This window comes from Phacochoerus africanus, chromosome 6 (genome assembly GCF_016906955.1).
Source record: "Phacochoerus africanus isolate WHEZ1 chromosome 6, ROS_Pafr_v1, whole genome shotgun sequence".
NCBI lineage: Eukaryota > Metazoa > Chordata > Mammalia > Artiodactyla > Suidae > Phacochoerus > Phacochoerus africanus.
In genome coordinates this window covers 129,627,369-129,646,565 of record NC_062549.1, presented here as the reverse complement: position 1 = coordinate 129,646,565, position 19,197 = coordinate 129,627,369, and the positions used below count along the sequence as shown (strand labels likewise).

Sequence of the window (19,197 nt, the reverse complement as noted above, 5' to 3'; positions counted from 1 at the left end):
AAACTGGGAAAGAGAAAAATGAGTTAAAATCCAATCCAGCGGGAGAGGCTGGAGAGGCGAGAGGAAAATGCGCCCCCGAGGAGGGGCGGGCACGGCGGCCCAAGCCCCTTCGGTGGAGGCGAGTGTTGGACACGCTTCCACGTCCGGGTGAGTGTGTCCGGCGAGTCCCCTTGAGAGATGCAGAGCACAGGACGTGCAGAAACAGGGGCTCTCGGACTCGGCTGAAAGGATGGTGGGTGGAGCGGCCGCTCTGGAGGCCCGGCAGCTCCCCAGCCAGGTCAACACTGATGGCACGTGGCTGGGCAGTTCCAGCCCTTGGTTATGTATCCGAGTGAAAGGAGGACATTTCCCCCAAAACGCGTCCATCAGTGCCTACAGCTGTTACTTCCAATTGCCCCAAAGTGCAAACAACCCAAATGTCTATGAAACAGCAGATAAAATGTGGTTTATTCGCATAAAGCAATGCCATTCAGCCACAAAAAGAAACGCGGATGCACATGCTGTAACGTGGATGAAAACTGAAGACGTGCCCAGCGCAAGACACCCACAAAAAGGCCACAGGTGTGTGGGATGCCGCTTAGACGAAACGTCCCCATCGGGGAACTCCAGAGGCCACCTGGACAAAGTGTCTGGGGCCGAGCGTGGATGGATGTGGGAGTGCCCGCTGATGGGGACAGGATTGCTTTTTGGATGAAAATGTTCTACGTGTAGACTGTAGCGATTAAGTCGCATAAATCTGTGACTACACTAAAAGAAGACCCCCATCGATTGCACACTCCAGGTGGGTCAATTTCTTTTGTTTAGGGCCACACCTGCGGCATGTGGCAGCTCCAGGTTAGGAGCTGCAGCCGCCGGCCTACGCCAGAGCCACAGCAGCTCGGGATCTGAGCCGTGCCTTCGACCTACAGCACAGCTCACAGCAACGCCGGATCCTTAACCCACTGAGGGAAGCCAGGGATCGAACCTGCATCCTCATGGACACTAGTCAAGTTCTCACGGGAACTTCCCAGGTGGGAGAATTTTAAATGTGAACTGTGTCTTGATAAAGACGTTAGTTGATTCTCGCTGCTCCTAATAGTCACTGTGTTCTACAAGCGATGCGAGCACGAACCATCGTCCCCAGAGGACACGGGCTTAGACCCCTGGGAGCCTTGGGTCACATTTTTACCCATTTATCAACACACAGCCTTGTGTTTGTTTAAAGACATCTTATTTAAGAGAGACTGCTGATTCACTAACACTGAATTCGAGGCCAACGGCGCCGTAACTCACGTCTGAACAACACTCACCTGACACGTGTATGTCCCATAAGGCCCATCACAGCTTCCCCGCCCTTCCTGGGAACCCAGACGACACTCCAGCGCTGGGCTTGGGGCCCGTTTTGAAGAGTGACGTCACCAACGAAAGCCACAAAAATGCACAACATGTGACACCAAATAGACTGAGAGGGTGCTTGTGGATGGTATGAGCTGATCCGTGGCGGGGAATGGGTGTGCTGGGGGACCCACCTGTCTCCTTGCTCCGGGAACGACTTCCCGAGCGCCCAGAGCACTGGGACGGCCGTTACAGGTGCATTTGAGCGAGTGGGTGAATTTTCTTTAATTATAGTTATTCTACCAAAGTGGTTTTTTAAAAAAGTTTGGAATTTCAAGGTCTAAATTTCAATCTCTTCGTGAAACTAGATAAAATGCTATATCTGTAGTCTGTTGCAACAGTGGCTTTAACAGGAAAGAACTCGTTTTCGAGGTTTCAGACAATTCTTCGTTTGATTCCTTCAGTATTTCTAGATCACTGTACTTCAAGACGGATTCCTGGGTTGAGGACCAGTTTGAAGGTAAAATGTTTATTTTAATCAGCGCAAGTCTAACTTTAATTCCCAGAAAAAGCCCTGTCCCCACATACGTTAATTAGGGCACTCTAATTTTTAAGCAGCAGAGATACGTACCCAGCTGTGCTCAGAGCTGCAAAATCTGCCCGCCTCCCTCCCGTGTATTTGCAGGCATGATCGCACATGTCGTTACTGCCAATTCTAATTTCCAAAGTTTTGCAGTATTTGGTTTCAAATATATTCTCTGCATTTTATTACCTTTAATTTTAGACTGGATTTCAAGCCTCAAATCCTCTTAAAACAGGAAATGTCAGCTCTTGCTCATGGCTCCTTGTAAGAGGCGTTTTCCAAATTCAGGAGCTTCGAGAGAAGTGAACTGTTTTAGCTTATAAGTAACATAGTTTTGGCAGGAGGAGCAAAGTTATAAATACCAAGGGACTGTTACATGTCCATACTGTGAACCTGGATAAGCGTCATCAGATGTCAGCACTGGGCTCCAAACTGGAACCGTTTGGATCAGTATTTAAGGCCCCTGTCTTGGTAAATCAAGATTTGCTTCTTTAAAAAGCTTTTAGCTGTTCTTTGACTGGAATTGGTGAAAAACAGTTGGAACTGGCTAATTAATTCAAACCTCCCAATGAAACTCCGAGAGCTTGGGAGACACACATTTATTCATCAGTTCGAGTATTTAGAGCTCTAAGTTCTTCCAAGTTTAAGGTTCTTCACCTTCTCCGGAGCTCCAGCAAGAGGCTCAGTGGAACAGACTTTTGAGGCCTCTCTTTTTTTAACCCCAGTGCCAGGTACTCATCTGACTGGCTCTTCCCGTGCCGCCCAGAAGGCGGTCCAGAGCTTTCTCGGCCGGGCCCAGCAGCTCTGAAATCTCACTCCTGTCCTGCCAGTTCTGTGCGGGTGGGCTACTCCTCTCCTGCGCTTTTCTCCAACCGTCCATGGCTGGCCCCCCCTCCTGTTCTAAGGGAAGAATCACCATCCAGGTTAGTACATCGCCCGGGTCTGGACTGTCAAAGTCACGGCCCCCCATCCCCTGTTTTGGGGACGATCACAAATGGGCCAGTCTGTTTGCCAGGACTTCTCATGGTTTGACTAATTAGCTGCCCAGGATTGATCCATTCTCCAGCTGGCTTCAAAAATGTCTTAATTTTAAATACATGATTAATAATTGACCTCTGTTCAAAGATGCTATAAACATTTTCTGGTAGAACTGTCTTTAAAAGACTTGCCAATATCCTTTCTTAAGAGTTTAATTCAACATAAACAATTGAAGTTTCCAGATTATTAGAATTTATCCTAAGATTGTGTTGACTTAATAGGATATTAGACCCATTTGTTTAGTAAGAGGTTTAAATGACCTAAAGTCGATTGGATGAATGCTGGTCTTGGTGAACCATCTTTTATGGAGAAGTCACTCATCAGGTAGAAGGTAAGCAAAGAAAAATCGTTTTTAACGGCTCATTAAAAATTCTACATTTTAAGACATTTTAAGCAATGAAAATGTGTTCATACATAAACTTTGACCAAAAAAAAAAAAAACCACCCATATACAAATATAAAGCAGTATTACTCATAAGTTTTAAACAATGTAGCCATTTCAGTGCTTCTGGTGAAAAAAAAAAAAACTTATAAGAAAATAGAAATGCACCAAGAAATGTGTCATTTTAAAACTTATTTTTAATTATTTTGGTCACAACCACGGCATGAGGAAGTTCCCGCCATGGATCACACCTGTGCCACAGCTGGAGCAACACGGGATCCTTACCTTGCTGAGCCACATGGGAGCTCCATTTTTTGGAGACATGTCCTTTCTAAACATGGAAGGGTGAGCTCCCACTGTGGCTCCACAGGTTAAGGATCCGACAGTGTCCACGAGGGTGCAGGTTCAATCCCTGGCCTCGCTCAGTGCAGTGAGGATCGGGCGTTGCTGCGAGCTGTTGTGCAGGATCACAGATGCAGCTCAGATCCAGTGTGGCTGTGGTGCAGGCCAGGAGCTGTGGCTCCAGTTCCACACTTGGCCTGGGAACTTCCACATGCCTTGGGTGTTGCTCTTAAAAAGACCAAAAAAAGGGGAGGGGGGACTAGAAGAACTTCAAATTCACATTCGATTTCTGAAACTTTTTTTTATTAATATTTTGGTCTTACAAATGATCATTTATTTTTAAATTGACTCTTCTATGGGAATGTAAAGCACAAAAATTTGCTCAACATCAGATCCACACAAATCCTCAAAAAGGTTTTCTGTGTAGTCTTCATTAATGCGAATCTGTGTGACTGTTTCACTCCTACCATAGATCTTGAATCTGTCTCACAAGAACAAAGCCACAGAGATGTTATGCAGTGCATTCATTATAAATGATAATGTTTCTATTAACAGGGAGGCTGGGTAACACAAAACCATGAGGATCTGAGAGGCTGGCCACCTGCGGAGGCCCAGGATCCCTCATCTGCTTGGCAGGGCTGTCATTACCTGCCGGGAGCACACAGCCCATGAGGCACAGCAAGCATCTTCCTTATTAATCCCCCTCATTTAAAAACTGGACCAGTTATCACAAACTATCATTTGCATTGATTAGCCACAAGATTATCACCAAGCATTGTTAGTGGTATCAACAGGTGCTGGAGGACGGAGCTTTATAACAAGTGGATGATGCGAAGCTTGCCCCTTCCTTACCTACCCTGGGCTGCGCGGCCACTTCCGTCTTCTAATTCAATGCTTAATGCCTCACGGTAAGAGACTGATCAATGGAAGAAGGCAAAACTATTTTCTAGGTGCTGTTTCATCTGACAAGGTAACAAAAGGACAGGACGAAATTTAAGCAAGATTTAGACGCGCTGCAGCTTTTCACTCAGGAATTCTTCCACGCTGTCTGTGTTCCACTTGAGGATACTCAGTTCTTCAGCAATGTTCCCGTTGTCGTCCAGAAGCTTGAGCACAGGGTCCGAGCCACGAACATACTACAAAACAGAGCAAGACCATCATTTTCTGCGTAGGAAGAGCCTTTTCAGCTTCAACCAAAATCCACACCACCTCAAGCAGCTTCATTGTCCTGGGTCTTCCAGGGGTGAGCGCCAGAGATGCAGGCAAACTCGATGGGGCCACCAGCCTCTGATCCTTTCCCAGCCCAGCTGAGGGTTTCAGAAACAGGCCCTCCAGCGCAGGAAGCAATCACATTACGACTTAAACCTTTTGGGTCACGTTATTTAAATTCTTAAAAATTTGATTTTTAATTCAAAATTCTTTAAAATATTAAAAATTACACAGAACATAGCTACAAAAATGTTCTAAATATTAAATCAAATCCAACAATGTGTAAAGAATTATATACCATGCATGATCAATCTGGATTTACTCCATGTATGCAAAAGTGGTGCAACATTTGAAAATTAACGTAATCCAACAGGGTAAACCAATCATATGATCCTATCAACAGAGGCAGAAAAAGGGTCCCCACACAGGCTGGCACTGCTGAAGCTAAAGAGGACATTCTGCTAAAGTGAAATAAGCCTACATGGAAGGACAGGCACTGGGTCATTCCAGTGCCACAATCACAGAGGTGGTGGCCCCGGGCTGGAGGCAGGAGGGGGGACGAGTGTTTAAATGGGTGAAGAGTTCCAGTTCTCATCTGCAAGCTGAGAAAGTTCTAGATCTGCTGCGCAACAGTGCCTCGACCTGACACTACTCAACCGTATATTTACCATCTTAATGACTTTTAAGTTTGTTTGTTTTTTCACCATAATTAACATTTTAAAAAGTGGGCAAGAGATCTCAGACACACTAAAGACTCAGATGGCAAATCAGCATGTGGAAAGGTGCTCCGTTAGGCTGCAAATCACCCCCATGAGGTCCCACCCACGCGCGGCAGAATATGGAGAAAATCCAAACCCTGCCAAGAACAAAGCTGAGGAGGCTGTGGAGCAGCAGGAATGCCTGCTCCTCACTGGCGGGCATATGCCAAGGATACAGTCACTCTGGAAAACAGCTCAGCTTTGTAAGAAACTGCCAAAGAGTCTTGCTCTAGGATTCAGGAATCGCCCGAATAAGTTAAACTTGGGTCTACACAAAAGCCTATGCAGCAGTGTTACTCAGAATTGTCAACAACTGGGAATGACCGCTGTGGCCTTCCACAGGTGACCAGAAGCACCGGGTACAAGGGACTAGGATTCATCTCACTCAGCACTGCAAAGAAAGAAACACCGAGCTCCAGAAAAGACACGACGGAACTGTAAATGCTTGTACGTTAAATCGGGAAGGGCCATCTACTGCATGATTCCACCCCAGGACCGACCGGAAAGACAGGAAAAGGACCAGCCGTTGCGCCTGCCGGGAGTTTGGGGGGATGCGCAGCAAAGGGACTGGGGGACAGCGAGACTCCTGTGTGTCCCTGTAATGGTGGGAGAACAAGCGATAATGCAAACTAGGAAAGTGAGTTACTAACAATGTATTTGCGCTGCTTATCAACCGTAACGAATGTGCACCATCGACGCGAGGTGTGGACAAGGGAGCCGGAGGAGCGAGGAGGAGACGGGACACTTCAAAGCAATTCTTCTGTAAACTTAAAACGGCTCTAAAAATCAAGTGAAATATTTTTTCATTAAAAAAGCGAGGATCCCATTAAAATTATATTACCTTGATTTGTAGTCCTCTGAATAGTTTGGGCTTATCACTCCTGACGAAAGCTTAAGAGAAAAGAAAAGATTCAAATTGTTCACTTTCAATTCAAGCTTAACAATGATCAATAAAAAAGTAGAAATAAACTCAGTAAAAATTAGATCCTATATGTAAAAACCAAGGTAATGAAAACAGAGGGAAGACTAAATATTTTTAAATGTTAATTGTTTCAAATTACTAAAAATCCCAAGTTACAGTGGGATTTTGAGGGTTTGATAACGTGACAGTAAAGGGCTCAGCTATAAAAGTCAATGTTTCAGAACAGTCAGGGCAGTTTAGATAAAGAAAAATATGGGAGAATTGGTTCAATGTTTGATGACTCTATTATGTGATATTTATACCAGAATGGATAAAACAGATTAGGAAATCTAGCGAGATAAAAATGCTTTTTAATATGGTAAAGCTATCAAACCAAAGAGAGAGAGTGTGTGCATCTGGGGTGTGTATGTGTGTGAATTATTCAATAAATACTTCTGAATATCTACTGTACACCAGACAGCAGAGATGAAGCTACAGAAAACAGACACGATTCCTGCTCTAGTGGAGTTTACAGTCTGGTAGCGAAGAAAGACGCTAACAAGCCATCACATAACTGATCACTTCAGTTCTGTTAAGTGTTACAAAGAAAAGAAAAAAGGTTTAGAAGACGACTACCACAGCATTTCACACAGACAACCTGGATATGGAACATAAAATTCTTCTCCTACGCACAAACCTAAAGAAAATGCTTTATAGAGGTGCCTGTATAAAAAAGGAAACGTGAGCACAGCCAAACACCACCATCAACAAAGTTCAAAGTAAAAGTGACACACTGGAGAAAATTATCTCTGACAGTGTATAAGAGGGTTCCTATTAATAAGAAAAAATAAATACTAGGTACTAGAGAAATGAACTAAGGGCAGGAACGTGTAATATACAAACACACAAACGGTCAATAAACATTCAAAAAACTGTTCAATCTCACAAATAACTGAAGAAATGAAGTAGCCTCAGAGTGACAAAAATAAAAAGACTATTTACAATTAGAGACGGGTAGAGAAGATTTCGCTGAGGTTCGTTGTAAAAGGGAATATTGGCGGACACGTCCTTCCTGAAGGGTATTTAGCAAAATGAACCAACTCTTCAAAAGTGCATCATCTTTCCTACCATGCCTTTGGCAAATGCTATATGCACACTTGTGCAAAAACTCCACTTAACACACAGTACGTGGGTTCACTACTACCTGAGAAACTTCTCTGGGAAAAGGACTATTCTTCAATATTTTTTTTTATCTACAACAAAACCTAGCACATTCAATAATTTTCTGTCATTCAAAAGATTTTAACAGGCTAGAATGAGTGTAGAAATTTAAAAGGAATATTAAGCTGAGTCACTAATGACTATTTTAATCAGTTCTTTTCTCTTCTCTCTGCTACGTATTATTAAGCCTGTAAGTTTTCAATGAGAGGAATATCTACTAAATACCCTGTGGCAGCAAATCACGTTTTACAGGCAGCAAGTTCATCTTTCCACAGATATCTCAGTACTAACTATATACACTGGCAGCAGGACAGGCTGTATGAGAATAAAAGGGATTTGCAAAAAAGACCTCAGAGCAACTGACTTTCTCGTTTACTTTCTGCTGTTTTAAAAATAGCTAAATGATATCATTTTGGAGATTCCTAAAGAAATTAATTCAGTTACTCTATCTCAAGAAGATGTTCTTATGCCAACTTAATTATCTGTCAATTATAAAGGCGGACCTGTGAATCTGGGGATGAGGGGTAACAGGAAGGGTATGTCTGGAGGTCAGCGAAAAATGTTTGAACTTGACCTCAAAACAGTCAGGAATCGAACTCGCGTTCTCATGCGTCCTAGTCAGACTGGTTTCTGCTGAGGCACCATGGCAACTCCCAAGCTCTTCTAAACACTCTACTCTCCTTAATGCAATCATTCCTCAGCGTTTTCTCTAAATCACATTTAAAATATTATTTGGAAGAATTACATTTCCATTTGGTCAAAGACTCTCAAAAATTTGTACTGGGTAAAGGAAAAGCTCTTCTTTTAAGAAAATCATAACCCCATCCTGTGCTGTATTTAAATATAAATTTCAAATTTTTTGCTTGCTTACAGTAACCTAGTAGTCAACAATTATAAAGCCTACTCCCATGAAAACAAATGTAGAGAAAAGTCATATACTGTTGAAAAAGTATAACCTTAAAGATTCTTATTCCTGGAAGTATTTAATGAAATCATTCTTTAAATCATTAAGTTTCACTGAAGTTAATTTCACATACCTTGGACTTGAGGGAACCTCCCCAACTTTCATCCGCAGACTTCGAGGATAGCTCCTGCATACAGCTGCAGAAGAAAGAGGAGAGTTTAAAACGCTGCTATCAACTTAAACAATGTAGCTACAAATGTAAGATTTCAGAGCATATCATTACAGTCAAGCAGACACACAGATCAAACAAGCATCGGAAGAGAAAACGGAAGCCTCCCGGGATGCTCTTACACTTAGCCAAAGAGATTGAGGGAGATGCAGAGACTTGACCATGAACTTGACAGGTAAGGGGTGCTAGGAAGTTCCTCATAAAGTTTTAAAGATTTCTCACAGTTTTTTAGGATGCAAAGTTGAAAACAGCTATGTGTGCATCTATTCAACACAAATACTTAATGATAATTCTTTTTGGCTGCTTTTAAAATTAAGTGATTGATGTTTTAAAATTAAATGAAACAAAACCCCAATACCTTTAAAAAGTAATTGGAGTATCACATAAAAATATTACAGAAAAGCTACCAAAATCTCATTATAAAGAACTTAAATGCAAACATTTCCCTTAATGAAATTCAGCTGAAATGGATTCAGTGGTAAACACTGCCTTTCTAGCTACAGGACCTACACGTTCTCTTTACAGTAAAAGCTCATTATAAAAAATGCAAATGCAAATATTTCACAGCAATGAATTCGGCTGAAATGGATTCAACAGTAACCATCACGTTGCTGCTGCTGTGACAGTAGAGCCTCGCACATTCTTCTGAAAGAACTGGGAACGCAGGCAGGCCGTCAGAACATACGCTACCCATTTCCGACGTTTTCGTGTACTTTTTTAAACGGTAGGTCCAAGCGCTAAGGAGGGGTTTTACTTTGTAACGTCTAAAACAGCACAAAACCCACATGCGCCATGCATGTTTATTTTAGATATTTTGAAAAATATAGAAACGCAAAAAATAGAAATTTAAAAATCCCCTTAATTCCAACTCTTCCCCAAAGAACGACTTTTTAACATGTTGGTGCTTCTGGGTTAGACCAATAGGAGCTCTTACGTTTTTGAGGCGAATTTGCTTTAGTTCAAACTACCCATGGATGCTCTGAAACGCTGACAGATTTCAGAGTAAGAGCGCCGATGATCTCTCAAGATTTTAAAATAAGATTTGGTTAATTTGGGTAGAAAAAACACCCTCCCCCCATCTTTAAAACTCTAAGGTCATATTACCAACAAGTTCATAAAAAGACGCTCAACCTCACTAATCATTAGGGAAACACGAAACCGCAACGGGATACACGTCACCCTCATTAGAAGCTACTATCAAAGCCAGAGGACAACAAGTGGTTGGCGAGGATGTGGGGAAAACAGAATTCTTGAGCACCGCTTTTTGGGAATTTAAAGCAGTACAGCCACTACGGAGAACAGAACGCTGGTTCTTTAAAAAATTAAAAATAGAATTATACGGCTCAGCAATTCCACATCTAGATACATACGCAAAAGAACTGAAAGCAGGGACTGGAATGGTTACTTGTATACCAATTATTATTCACAGTAGCGAAAAGGTGGAGGCAGCCCACTGTCCATCCACAGATGAAGAGCTCAACGAAATGTGGTATAGATAAGGGAATAAGATTATTCAACCTGAAAAAGGAAGGACATTCTGACACATACTATAACTAGGATGAACCCTGAAAACATTATGCTAAGAAATAAGGCAGCCACAAAAGGGTCAGTATTGTATAACTGCACTTCTGTGAGGTATCTAGAGAATTCAATTCAAATTCAGAGACAGAAAGCAGAATGGTGGTTGTCAGGGGCTGCAGGGGGAGGAATGAGGAGTTATTATTTAATAAATATGGTGCTTGGAGTTCCCTGGTGGCCTAGTGGTTAAGGACTCAGCATCGTCTCTGCTGTGCCTCAGGTTACGGCTGTAGCCTGGGTTCGATTCTGGCCCAGGAAATTCAGCATGCTGCAGCTGAGGCCCAAGGAAAGACAGACAGACAGACAGAAAGAAAGAAAGAGTTGTTCCAGGTTGGGAAGATGACAAAGCTCTGGGGACCGACAGTGAAGCGGGTGGACAACATGAATGTATTTAATGTCACCAAACCGTACACTTAAAACGGCTACGATACGTAATTTCATGTACATTTTATCCGAATTAAAAAATAAACATATAAGGCATACTAGATGTGGTTATTAGATTTATCTTTTATCTGCAAGCGTAAGGACCCCCGGAAGCTCTAGGCAGAGATTCCACTACCTTCGGAGATGGCTCTATGCGGCGCCTTCCCCCAAGTCTTCCTACTACGACTCACAGGGGGCGGCTGCTTATGACAGGAGAGGACGAGCAGGCCCGTCTGGGTGCCCCACGGACGGAAGGATGCAGCTCCCTGGCACACGTGGAAACCATTCTCTGCATCGCGACCCAGAAAGTTAGCGAGACTCGCCCTCTAACGAGGCGGCAGCTCGGCCGGGGGCTTTCTGGGCTTTTTGGGGACGTGCCGGCCGCCCTGCTCCCGCTGTGCTGTGACCCCATCTGCAGCCGGACGCGGGCTGAGGTTTAAGGCATGTGCGCTGAACGGGACAGAATTAGTCCTTTAACAGAATTAAATGACTTTTTTTATCGTGTGACTGGAAAAATCAGTTCCAGTTCCTCTGATACACTTGGTAGAGCAGACTATGCTTAGTTCCAGTCTAGGGTAAACAAAATGTAATTCAAGCTGTAAAACTTAATATTTAAGTCAAAATTCTAAAAACATTAACCTATGATGCTATAGCTAGTTTGGCATTTTACCTATGAATCTGTAGTGTTCATAGGAAAACATTTGTTTTTCACGGTGAAGAAATAAGTTAAGCTAACTACAAATTGTGGTAGATTTTCAATGCCTCCTAAAGTAATCCCAAGCATCTCTGACAATGCACAAATTCAGACAAAAGGAAACACATGCCATTTAGAATTTATCAAGGCTAGAAAGTATTATGGGATTAAAAAATGTTAAAACTTGAATGTTTTTGGTTTTTTTTTTTTTTTGCCTTTTTGCCTTTTCTAGGGCCGCTCCCACGGCATATGGAGGTTCCCAGGCTAGGGGTCGAAGAGGAGCTGTAGCCACCGGCCTACACCAGAGCCACAGCAACGCAGGATCCGAGCCGCGTCTGCGACCCACACCAACAGCTCACAGCAACGCCGGATCCTCAACCCATTGAGCAAGGCCAGGGATCGAACCCACAACCTCATGGTTCCTAGTCGGATTCCTTAACCACTGCGCCATGATGGGAACTCCAAAACTTAAGATTTTCTTGATGTCACTTTTAGCATTTCTACTTTTTTTGTTTGGCCATGCCCACGGCATGCAGAAGTTCCCAGGCCAGGGACTGAACCTGAGGCTCAGCAGTGACGAGGCTGAATCCTTAACTGCTAGAATACCGGGGAACTCCACAGCATTTTACTTCTTTCTTATTTTTTAAAGTAACATCACTGGCATACAAAAATGCTGACCTTCAAACATTTGTGGAAAAACATCAATAGAAATCAAAGCAGCAAGTTATGTAACTTTTACACAGCAAGCTTGTTTTGATACCACGCTGGGAGGCCTCTTTTCCGTATGCATCAGAGAAGCCGTATTTGTGTAATCCAACCCAGACAGACACTATTCCATTAGGATTATATTGTACCGGCCCGGGTAATTTAAATGGAAATAGATGGACACCTTTATAAAAATATGAAAATGATGCTCAAAATTGCATTTTCCCCTTCGGAATCCATACCTATCTCCATATTATTATTGGTTTTCCTAAAGGTCTGATAAGGTCTTTGGATGGCCAGTAGAGACACCTAACTACTAAGAGCTACTAAGTTATAGCTCTATAACTTATTTATAACAGGGTTTTTGAATATTCTCATTTCCTTCTCATTTAAAAATAAGTTATTTTTATTACTCTTAAAATAAATCTCAGCTTTGCAGTTAAATAATTTTTTCCACAATTTAAATAAATGTATTTTAAGCATCACCAAGATTATTTTTTATGCCTCTATCAATTTTAGATTCTGTACATCATATATTTTCCTAATATTCTGGGACAATGTACTCCCTTGACTGTAAAGACTTCCTTAATAATTTACTGTTGGAATATAATTTTTTTTTTAAACCACCTGACCATCCTCTTGTTATAAAATTTTAGTAAGGGTTTATAATGAGGTTTTCCCATATAGGAAAAGGCCAAAATCTTTATTCTGTGGTGATAACTTTGCCATAAAATGACTCTGATCAATGGCAAGACAAAAAATGGTGCTATGCTGCTTTTTAACAGGTAGCCAGATTCTTAGATTTATAACCCTGAACAAAGGTAACACATGCGAGTTATGTAAATTTCCTAAAGAATTTTTAAAGAGTATTGCATTTGTTAATTTTTACTGCCCCCATCATTACAACAAATTTGTAAACCTGGTCCTCGTGAGATATATTTTACTACTTTAGAACACCAAGCACTTTATATTTTTATTGGTGATGGTATCTATGGCTTAAGAAAAGTGACAGCAAGAAAACCTTGAAATAAACTATTTAAATTGAGTCAAACAAAAAGTTTTCATACAAACAAAAAGTTTTCATACAGCAAAGTATTGTTGTTGATAATTACTTATTTTTTTGGTTGTGCCCACAGCATGTGGAAGCTCCTAGGCTAGGGATCAAACCCGTCTGCAGGAGTGACAACACTTGGTCCTTAACCCACTGCGCCACAAGGGAACTCCCAGAATGGTACTGCTAAATTAAATGAGGCCATCACACTGAGGTGATGATGAGGTGGTTCTTGGGTATTAGCAGCCTATGGAACCAAACCAAAAGCTAAGTCTATAAATACTTCAAAGTTAAGAATAAAACCTAAAGCTAACTAATTACAAACAGCCAACTAGGCTTTCCCCCAGAAGAAAACCACTTAAACTATAGCTAATCAAAAAATTTCCTTGCTTTGCTTCTGCATCTTCTTTGTAAGTTGTACTTCTAATTCCTGCTGGTAGCGAGCTCCTAGGCACTTCTGGTTTGATAGAACCCAATGTGAATGGAGTTTTGCTCAAACTATTAAATTTTTTAATATGCCTCACTTTATCTTTTAAGTGTATAGTGAAAAGAGCTCAAGTTATAAAATCAGATGTTTCTGTGGTCCAACTATGGTGCTGGCACTTACAAGCAGCAAGCCTCCTTGCATAAGCTTTCAGTTCTGGGACTAGACTACTTAGGGCTATCACTTACTATTCCTCTGTAATTAGAATAGCCGCTTCAAAATTTCTCAAGCTTTCAAATTCAAATCACCTTAGTGCAGTGTTTTCAACTCCAACTGTACACCTGACTTACCTGAGAAGATACTGAAAATTACTGATCCCTGGATCCCAGCCAGTCTAGGCAGATGGGGACCGCTGGGGGTGAGCTCCAGGCATCAGTGTTTTAATTACTGTCACTACTTGTAAGGCTACCCCAGTGACTGTCACGGGCAGCCAGGGATGCTCAGGACGGTTCTCAAGTATTAATGAGGCAAAAATTACAAAACAGTCAAACAGTAGTCTTTTGCTCAACAGACTAACCAAATTAATTCTAAAAGGTAAACCTTTAGGAAAACACTGCCTAAAGCAAGATAAGTGCTGTAGTACTGTTTTTCTTCTCATCTGAACTACCGCTTGCAGCCATACATTCTTCTTTTCAAAATCTTTTGTTTAAAGAAAAACTTAAAAAAAAAAAACGGAAAAAATTTGAACATTAAGTAGCAAAATGACGAAAATGCTCTAATGTTAGGCGAACAAAAGGAAACATTTTGACTGCTGAAAAGAATGCAGATAGGAGTAACTATTTCATTGATCTGAAGGTTTACTCTTAAATAAAATGTAGATATTTAAAAATAAGGAAGTATGGCTATAACATGACGAAGCTGAGTAGTATATTATTTAGGGATCTTAGATGAAAACATATTTTGATATGTTCCAACATATGTCAGCCACTCTTGCAAACATCAACTGTAGCCGGTGTAATTTCTTAACGTCATCTTGACTCCCTTTACACACAGATCTTCCCGTACACCTCCTGTACGTGAAAAGTGCACTACCACACCCTGCCGACTGGGCATCGCAGTCGAGCCCATCTCTGACCAGCTCGGAACACGGACATTAGCCTACGACTGGGCCAAATCGTCCAACACAAAGCCTACTGTATAGAAGGGCTGAATATCTCAGGTAATTTACTGAATACTGTACTGAAAGTGAGAAACAGGACGGTGAAATGGGTACCGATAGCTGTAGCTTGCTGCCACGGCCCAGAATATCAGACTGCGTACTGCCACCGTGGAAAAAGATCAAATTTCAAAGTGCAATTTGGACTAAGTGCCTATAGCTTTTGCACTATCACAAAGCTGAAAAATTGCAGTTGAACACTAAGTTGGGGACCAGCTGAAAAGGAAAAAATCACACAGAAGTTATTTTTAGCAAGATTTAGCCAGTTCATTCTCAAGGAAAATGTCTCCAACTAAAACCATGTCTAGCGACCTGCTGACGTTTTAAATTTTAGTTCATTATTCATCAAGTCATTCCTGTATTTCCGATTTTTTTAAAGTACCTGCAATGGTAAAAACATTAAGCTACCATCCCACATGGACAAATAATTAGGGTACTGAATGCCCTGTGATCTTACAGTAAAGCTTTTGTCCAGATTTCACGGTAAGTCACTAAAAAGCAGATGTGTAAATGATAACTTATTGGCACTTTCGCACACAGTCTGAAGGAATTCTAGCAGGAACAATGACGGAACACGGAGGATTAGGGAAAAGATTCAGTCTCACAATTTTAGCAAACCAAGCGGGTCAACATAACTCTCTAATACTACACCCCTGAGATTAAACTATTCATTTCTGGTGTTTTCTATCAAACTCTGACCATACGAAGCAATGACGATGCCCAAGGAAGCTCCCCGAGTTTACAACTCATCCTACTGCACCGTTAAACTGCTCTTCCTTTCTGTGTCTTGTGTCTGAGAAAACTACGCAACAAGCAGGTAACATCTGCTTTAACTTAGGCCCCTAAGAAGGTAGAACATACCGGGGGAATCTTTCCCTAAAGATACAATCCACTAAAAAGCTCAAGGAAAATGTACAGAAATAAAATAAAAGCCTTCCTCTGACAGCACCACCATCTAAACCAGACCACTCCAAGTAGGACAGCGAGGAAGGAGAGCAGGCGGCTTCTCTCAATACTGTGCTGAGGAACACGTGAAGCTTAGAGAATTTCATCAGCAAGAGGTTAAGACGGTAACAATGAGACTTTCACGGAGTTAGAGCTCACGGGAAATGAACCTGACTAGTATCCATGAGGACGAAGGTTCGATCCCCGGCCTTGCGCAGTGGGTTAAGGATCCGGTGTTGCCGTGAGCTGTGGTGGAGGTTGCACACGTGGCTCGGATCTGGCGTGGCTGCGGCTCTGGCGTAGGCCGGTGGCTACAGCTCTAATTGGACCCCTAGCCTGGGAACCTCCATATGCCGCAGGGGCAGCCCTAAAAAAAAAAAAAAAAAAAAAAAAAAAATTAGACTTTCACCTGTAAACAAATATGCCCACAGACACACACATTCCTATACATGCTTCAGCTACAAGTATGACTAATTCAGGATATCATTTAGGAACAATTTATTCAATTCTACAAATATTTAGGGAATACTGTACATCGAAAAATACTTTGCCACAATGCCGCTACATTTCCTGAGGTCAGAATATCCAAGAAATGGTAAAAATGACTCTAAGCTTGAATATCTCAGTAATTAGTTTTTACATAAAAAAAACTAGCACTTTGGAAATATGTATAAGTAAAACTATGTTGGAGAGTGGCGAACCATTCTGTGTAAGTGCACGATAAAAAATTCAGTGGCTTTTTGGTCCTAGATGTTTGAAAATTATAACCTATACTTGTGTTAATTTGAAACCCTGAGATCTTGTTACAACACAGCTCAACATCCAACTGTTCAACAGCCTCAAAAAATGAGCATGAACGTGCCGTGTACGTATAGAGAGAGTTTAATTCACTGTGTTAGCGGTCCGACCACCACCCCATACTGACCACCACTGTCATAAAAAGAGGGAGAGCTAGGACCCTCTTTAGAAGGGTTAGAAGTGTCTGAAACAAAAGAGTTGGTACAAACTGAATGATTTCATTCTATTCCAATTAATCACCCAATTTAAACTTTAAGAACAGGTTAAAAAGGTTTTAATGAGCTAAAAGTTAAAAAGTGTACAAAACTTAGGAGCTGCAATATGAAATGAGAAAATACATTAGGCCACACCACAGTCTGACTTTCTGCCTACTCTCTGACCAGGATACGCTCCGTTTCAGAATTCATTACGGTACCCAGATGAATTCCTGGCCTCTAAACTGAAACCTAACACTTACTTCTTGAAAAAGCAAACGGCAAAGGCAGTTTGGAGCTGAGGGCCGCACGCTTTATTAAAAATTATCCTCTGCTGCCACCCCTTCTTCCATTCACCACTGCTGCCTCAAGGCGCTACCTTAATATCAAAACATTAAAATAATATTTTCAGTTCAACTGAACAACTGCGTAAGAGAACCTTTCAAATGACACATATTTATTGCTCCTTGTTAGCTGTATAACTTCAGGCAAGATCTCTATGCCTCAGACTGGGTTATGAAACGCAGATGATAAGGGTACTCACAGAGCTGCTGTGAGGATAAGTTAACTCATAGAAAGATTTGGAACAGAGCCTTTATATACTAAGAATTTAATCAGTCTTAGTAGCTATTATTATTAAGTAAATATTTATGTCATTATTTAGAATTGTTACTACTCAGGAGTCTTTGTAGTTCTTGCCCTGACTTTGAACTGTTGCCAAATATTATTCAGATCTTTTTTAAAAAACCCCTTCTTGCTTAATGTTTTATAATTAGGATAATCTGTTGAATTAAATTTTTGTTCCCTTTCAAGAAATCAGTTTATGTATCTGATGCTACAGACACTTCCAAAGTGAAGCTATTTTAAGCCCCTGTGACATCTCTGTAGTACCGACAATTTCAGGCACCTAAATAGCCTCACCTCCATTCATCCTTCAGTGTTTCACTGGCCAGCAGCGTTCTGTTTTTGACAGGCGGAAGCTTACAATTTGCCACTGTTTTGAATAATGATATTTAAGCTGATTTCTACATTACTATAAAACTGCCTAGAGAATTGCCATGTAAATTGAAAATAAATGTTTTGATGCTCTTTTATTAGAATTAAGAAAAACTATGCGACATATTTAAAATGTTTGGTTGGGCCTTAAATAAAGCCAAGTTTGTTAATATATTCTTGAAAAACATCAAGTAATGGAAGCCATTAAAGTCTGCAGTAAACTAAGGAGTAAAGTTTTGATAATTTTATTTATTTATTTATTTAGTCTTTTAGGGCCACACCTGCAACATATGGAAGCTTCTAGGCTAGGGGTCTAATCGGAGCTGTAGCCACTGGCCTACACCACAGCCACAGCAATGCCAAATGAGCCACATCTGCGACCTACACCACAGCTCACGGCAACGCTGGATCCTTAACCCACTGAGTGAGGCCAGGGATCGAACCTGTGTCCTCATGGTTCCTAGTTGGATTCGTTTCCGCTGCACCAAGATGGGAACCCTGATTTTGAATATATTTTAGTATCAAACCTTTTCTCTTTAAAAGCAATCTTTCACATGGCATTATTTAAAAATGATCAAAATATCACACATTTTAAAAATTCAAATTTGCAGTATTTTCCTTATTAAAATGTGTCAATCAAGGACTCAAAAAGTTGAAAGCTAGGGTTATGTTTGACATAATTTATTTCTGTATTTTGTTGTGCATAAGCAAGTAATTACAAATGGTAAAAGTTTTCATGCTGCTAGTTATTTTATCATATTTCTTCTTGATTCAACTGATCCAGGAGCTTGAAAGTGGAATGAATACCAGAAATTTTCCCACATTTGTATTACTGGCAAATCTACCACACGGTTCAGCTATGTCTCCTGTCCATCTTCCTTTACCCTACTTTCCCAAGTGCACTAATGACTCTGCTGTCCTCTGAGTTCTCCCAGATGAGTTTCTTCCTAGTTTCTTCCTCATCAGCCAATCAGATGCTACAGCTACTACTGTCATCGCCACCAGCCCCAAGTGTTTACCTGGTCCTTACCATCCCAGGCACTCTTCTAAGCGGTGTACATACATTAACTCATTTCATCCTCAGAACACCTTAGGAAGCAGGAGCTATTATCACCCCCAATTTATAAACGGGGAAATCATAATTAGCCAAGATGCCGCCTAGCGTGGCATAGGTGGTTTGGTTTCAGAGTCTGTGCTCTGAGGTAGTATTTACTCTCCACTCCCTCCTGATACAATCAAGACGACATGAACAGTAAATTAAGGTGAAATAACCCGCTTATTGGTTCATATAA

The 19,197-nt window shown here is 41.4% G+C and overlaps 1 protein-coding gene across 2 annotated transcripts in view; it reads right to left on the bottom strand.

Moving 5' to 3' along the window:
* Positions 1 to 3,945: 3,945 nt before the first annotated feature.
* Positions 3,946 to 19,197, bottom strand: part of SELENOF (selenoprotein F) — a 28,965-nt gene continuing 13,713 nt past the window's right edge. The window contains exons 3-5 of one of the 2 annotated variants that reach the window (XM_047785392.1): positions 8,786 to 8,849; positions 6,468 to 6,517; positions 3,946 to 4,795 (exon numbers count right to left, since the gene is read on the bottom strand). In XM_047785392.1, coding sequence (XP_047641348.1) covers positions 4,664 to 4,795; positions 6,468 to 6,517; positions 8,786 to 8,849 — 246 coding nt within the window. In that variant the 3' untranslated portion in view covers positions 3,946 to 4,663. The remainder of the gene's footprint in view (positions 4,796 to 6,467; positions 6,518 to 8,785; positions 8,850 to 19,197) is intronic. The other variant, XM_047785393.1, reaches the window with a different exon arrangement.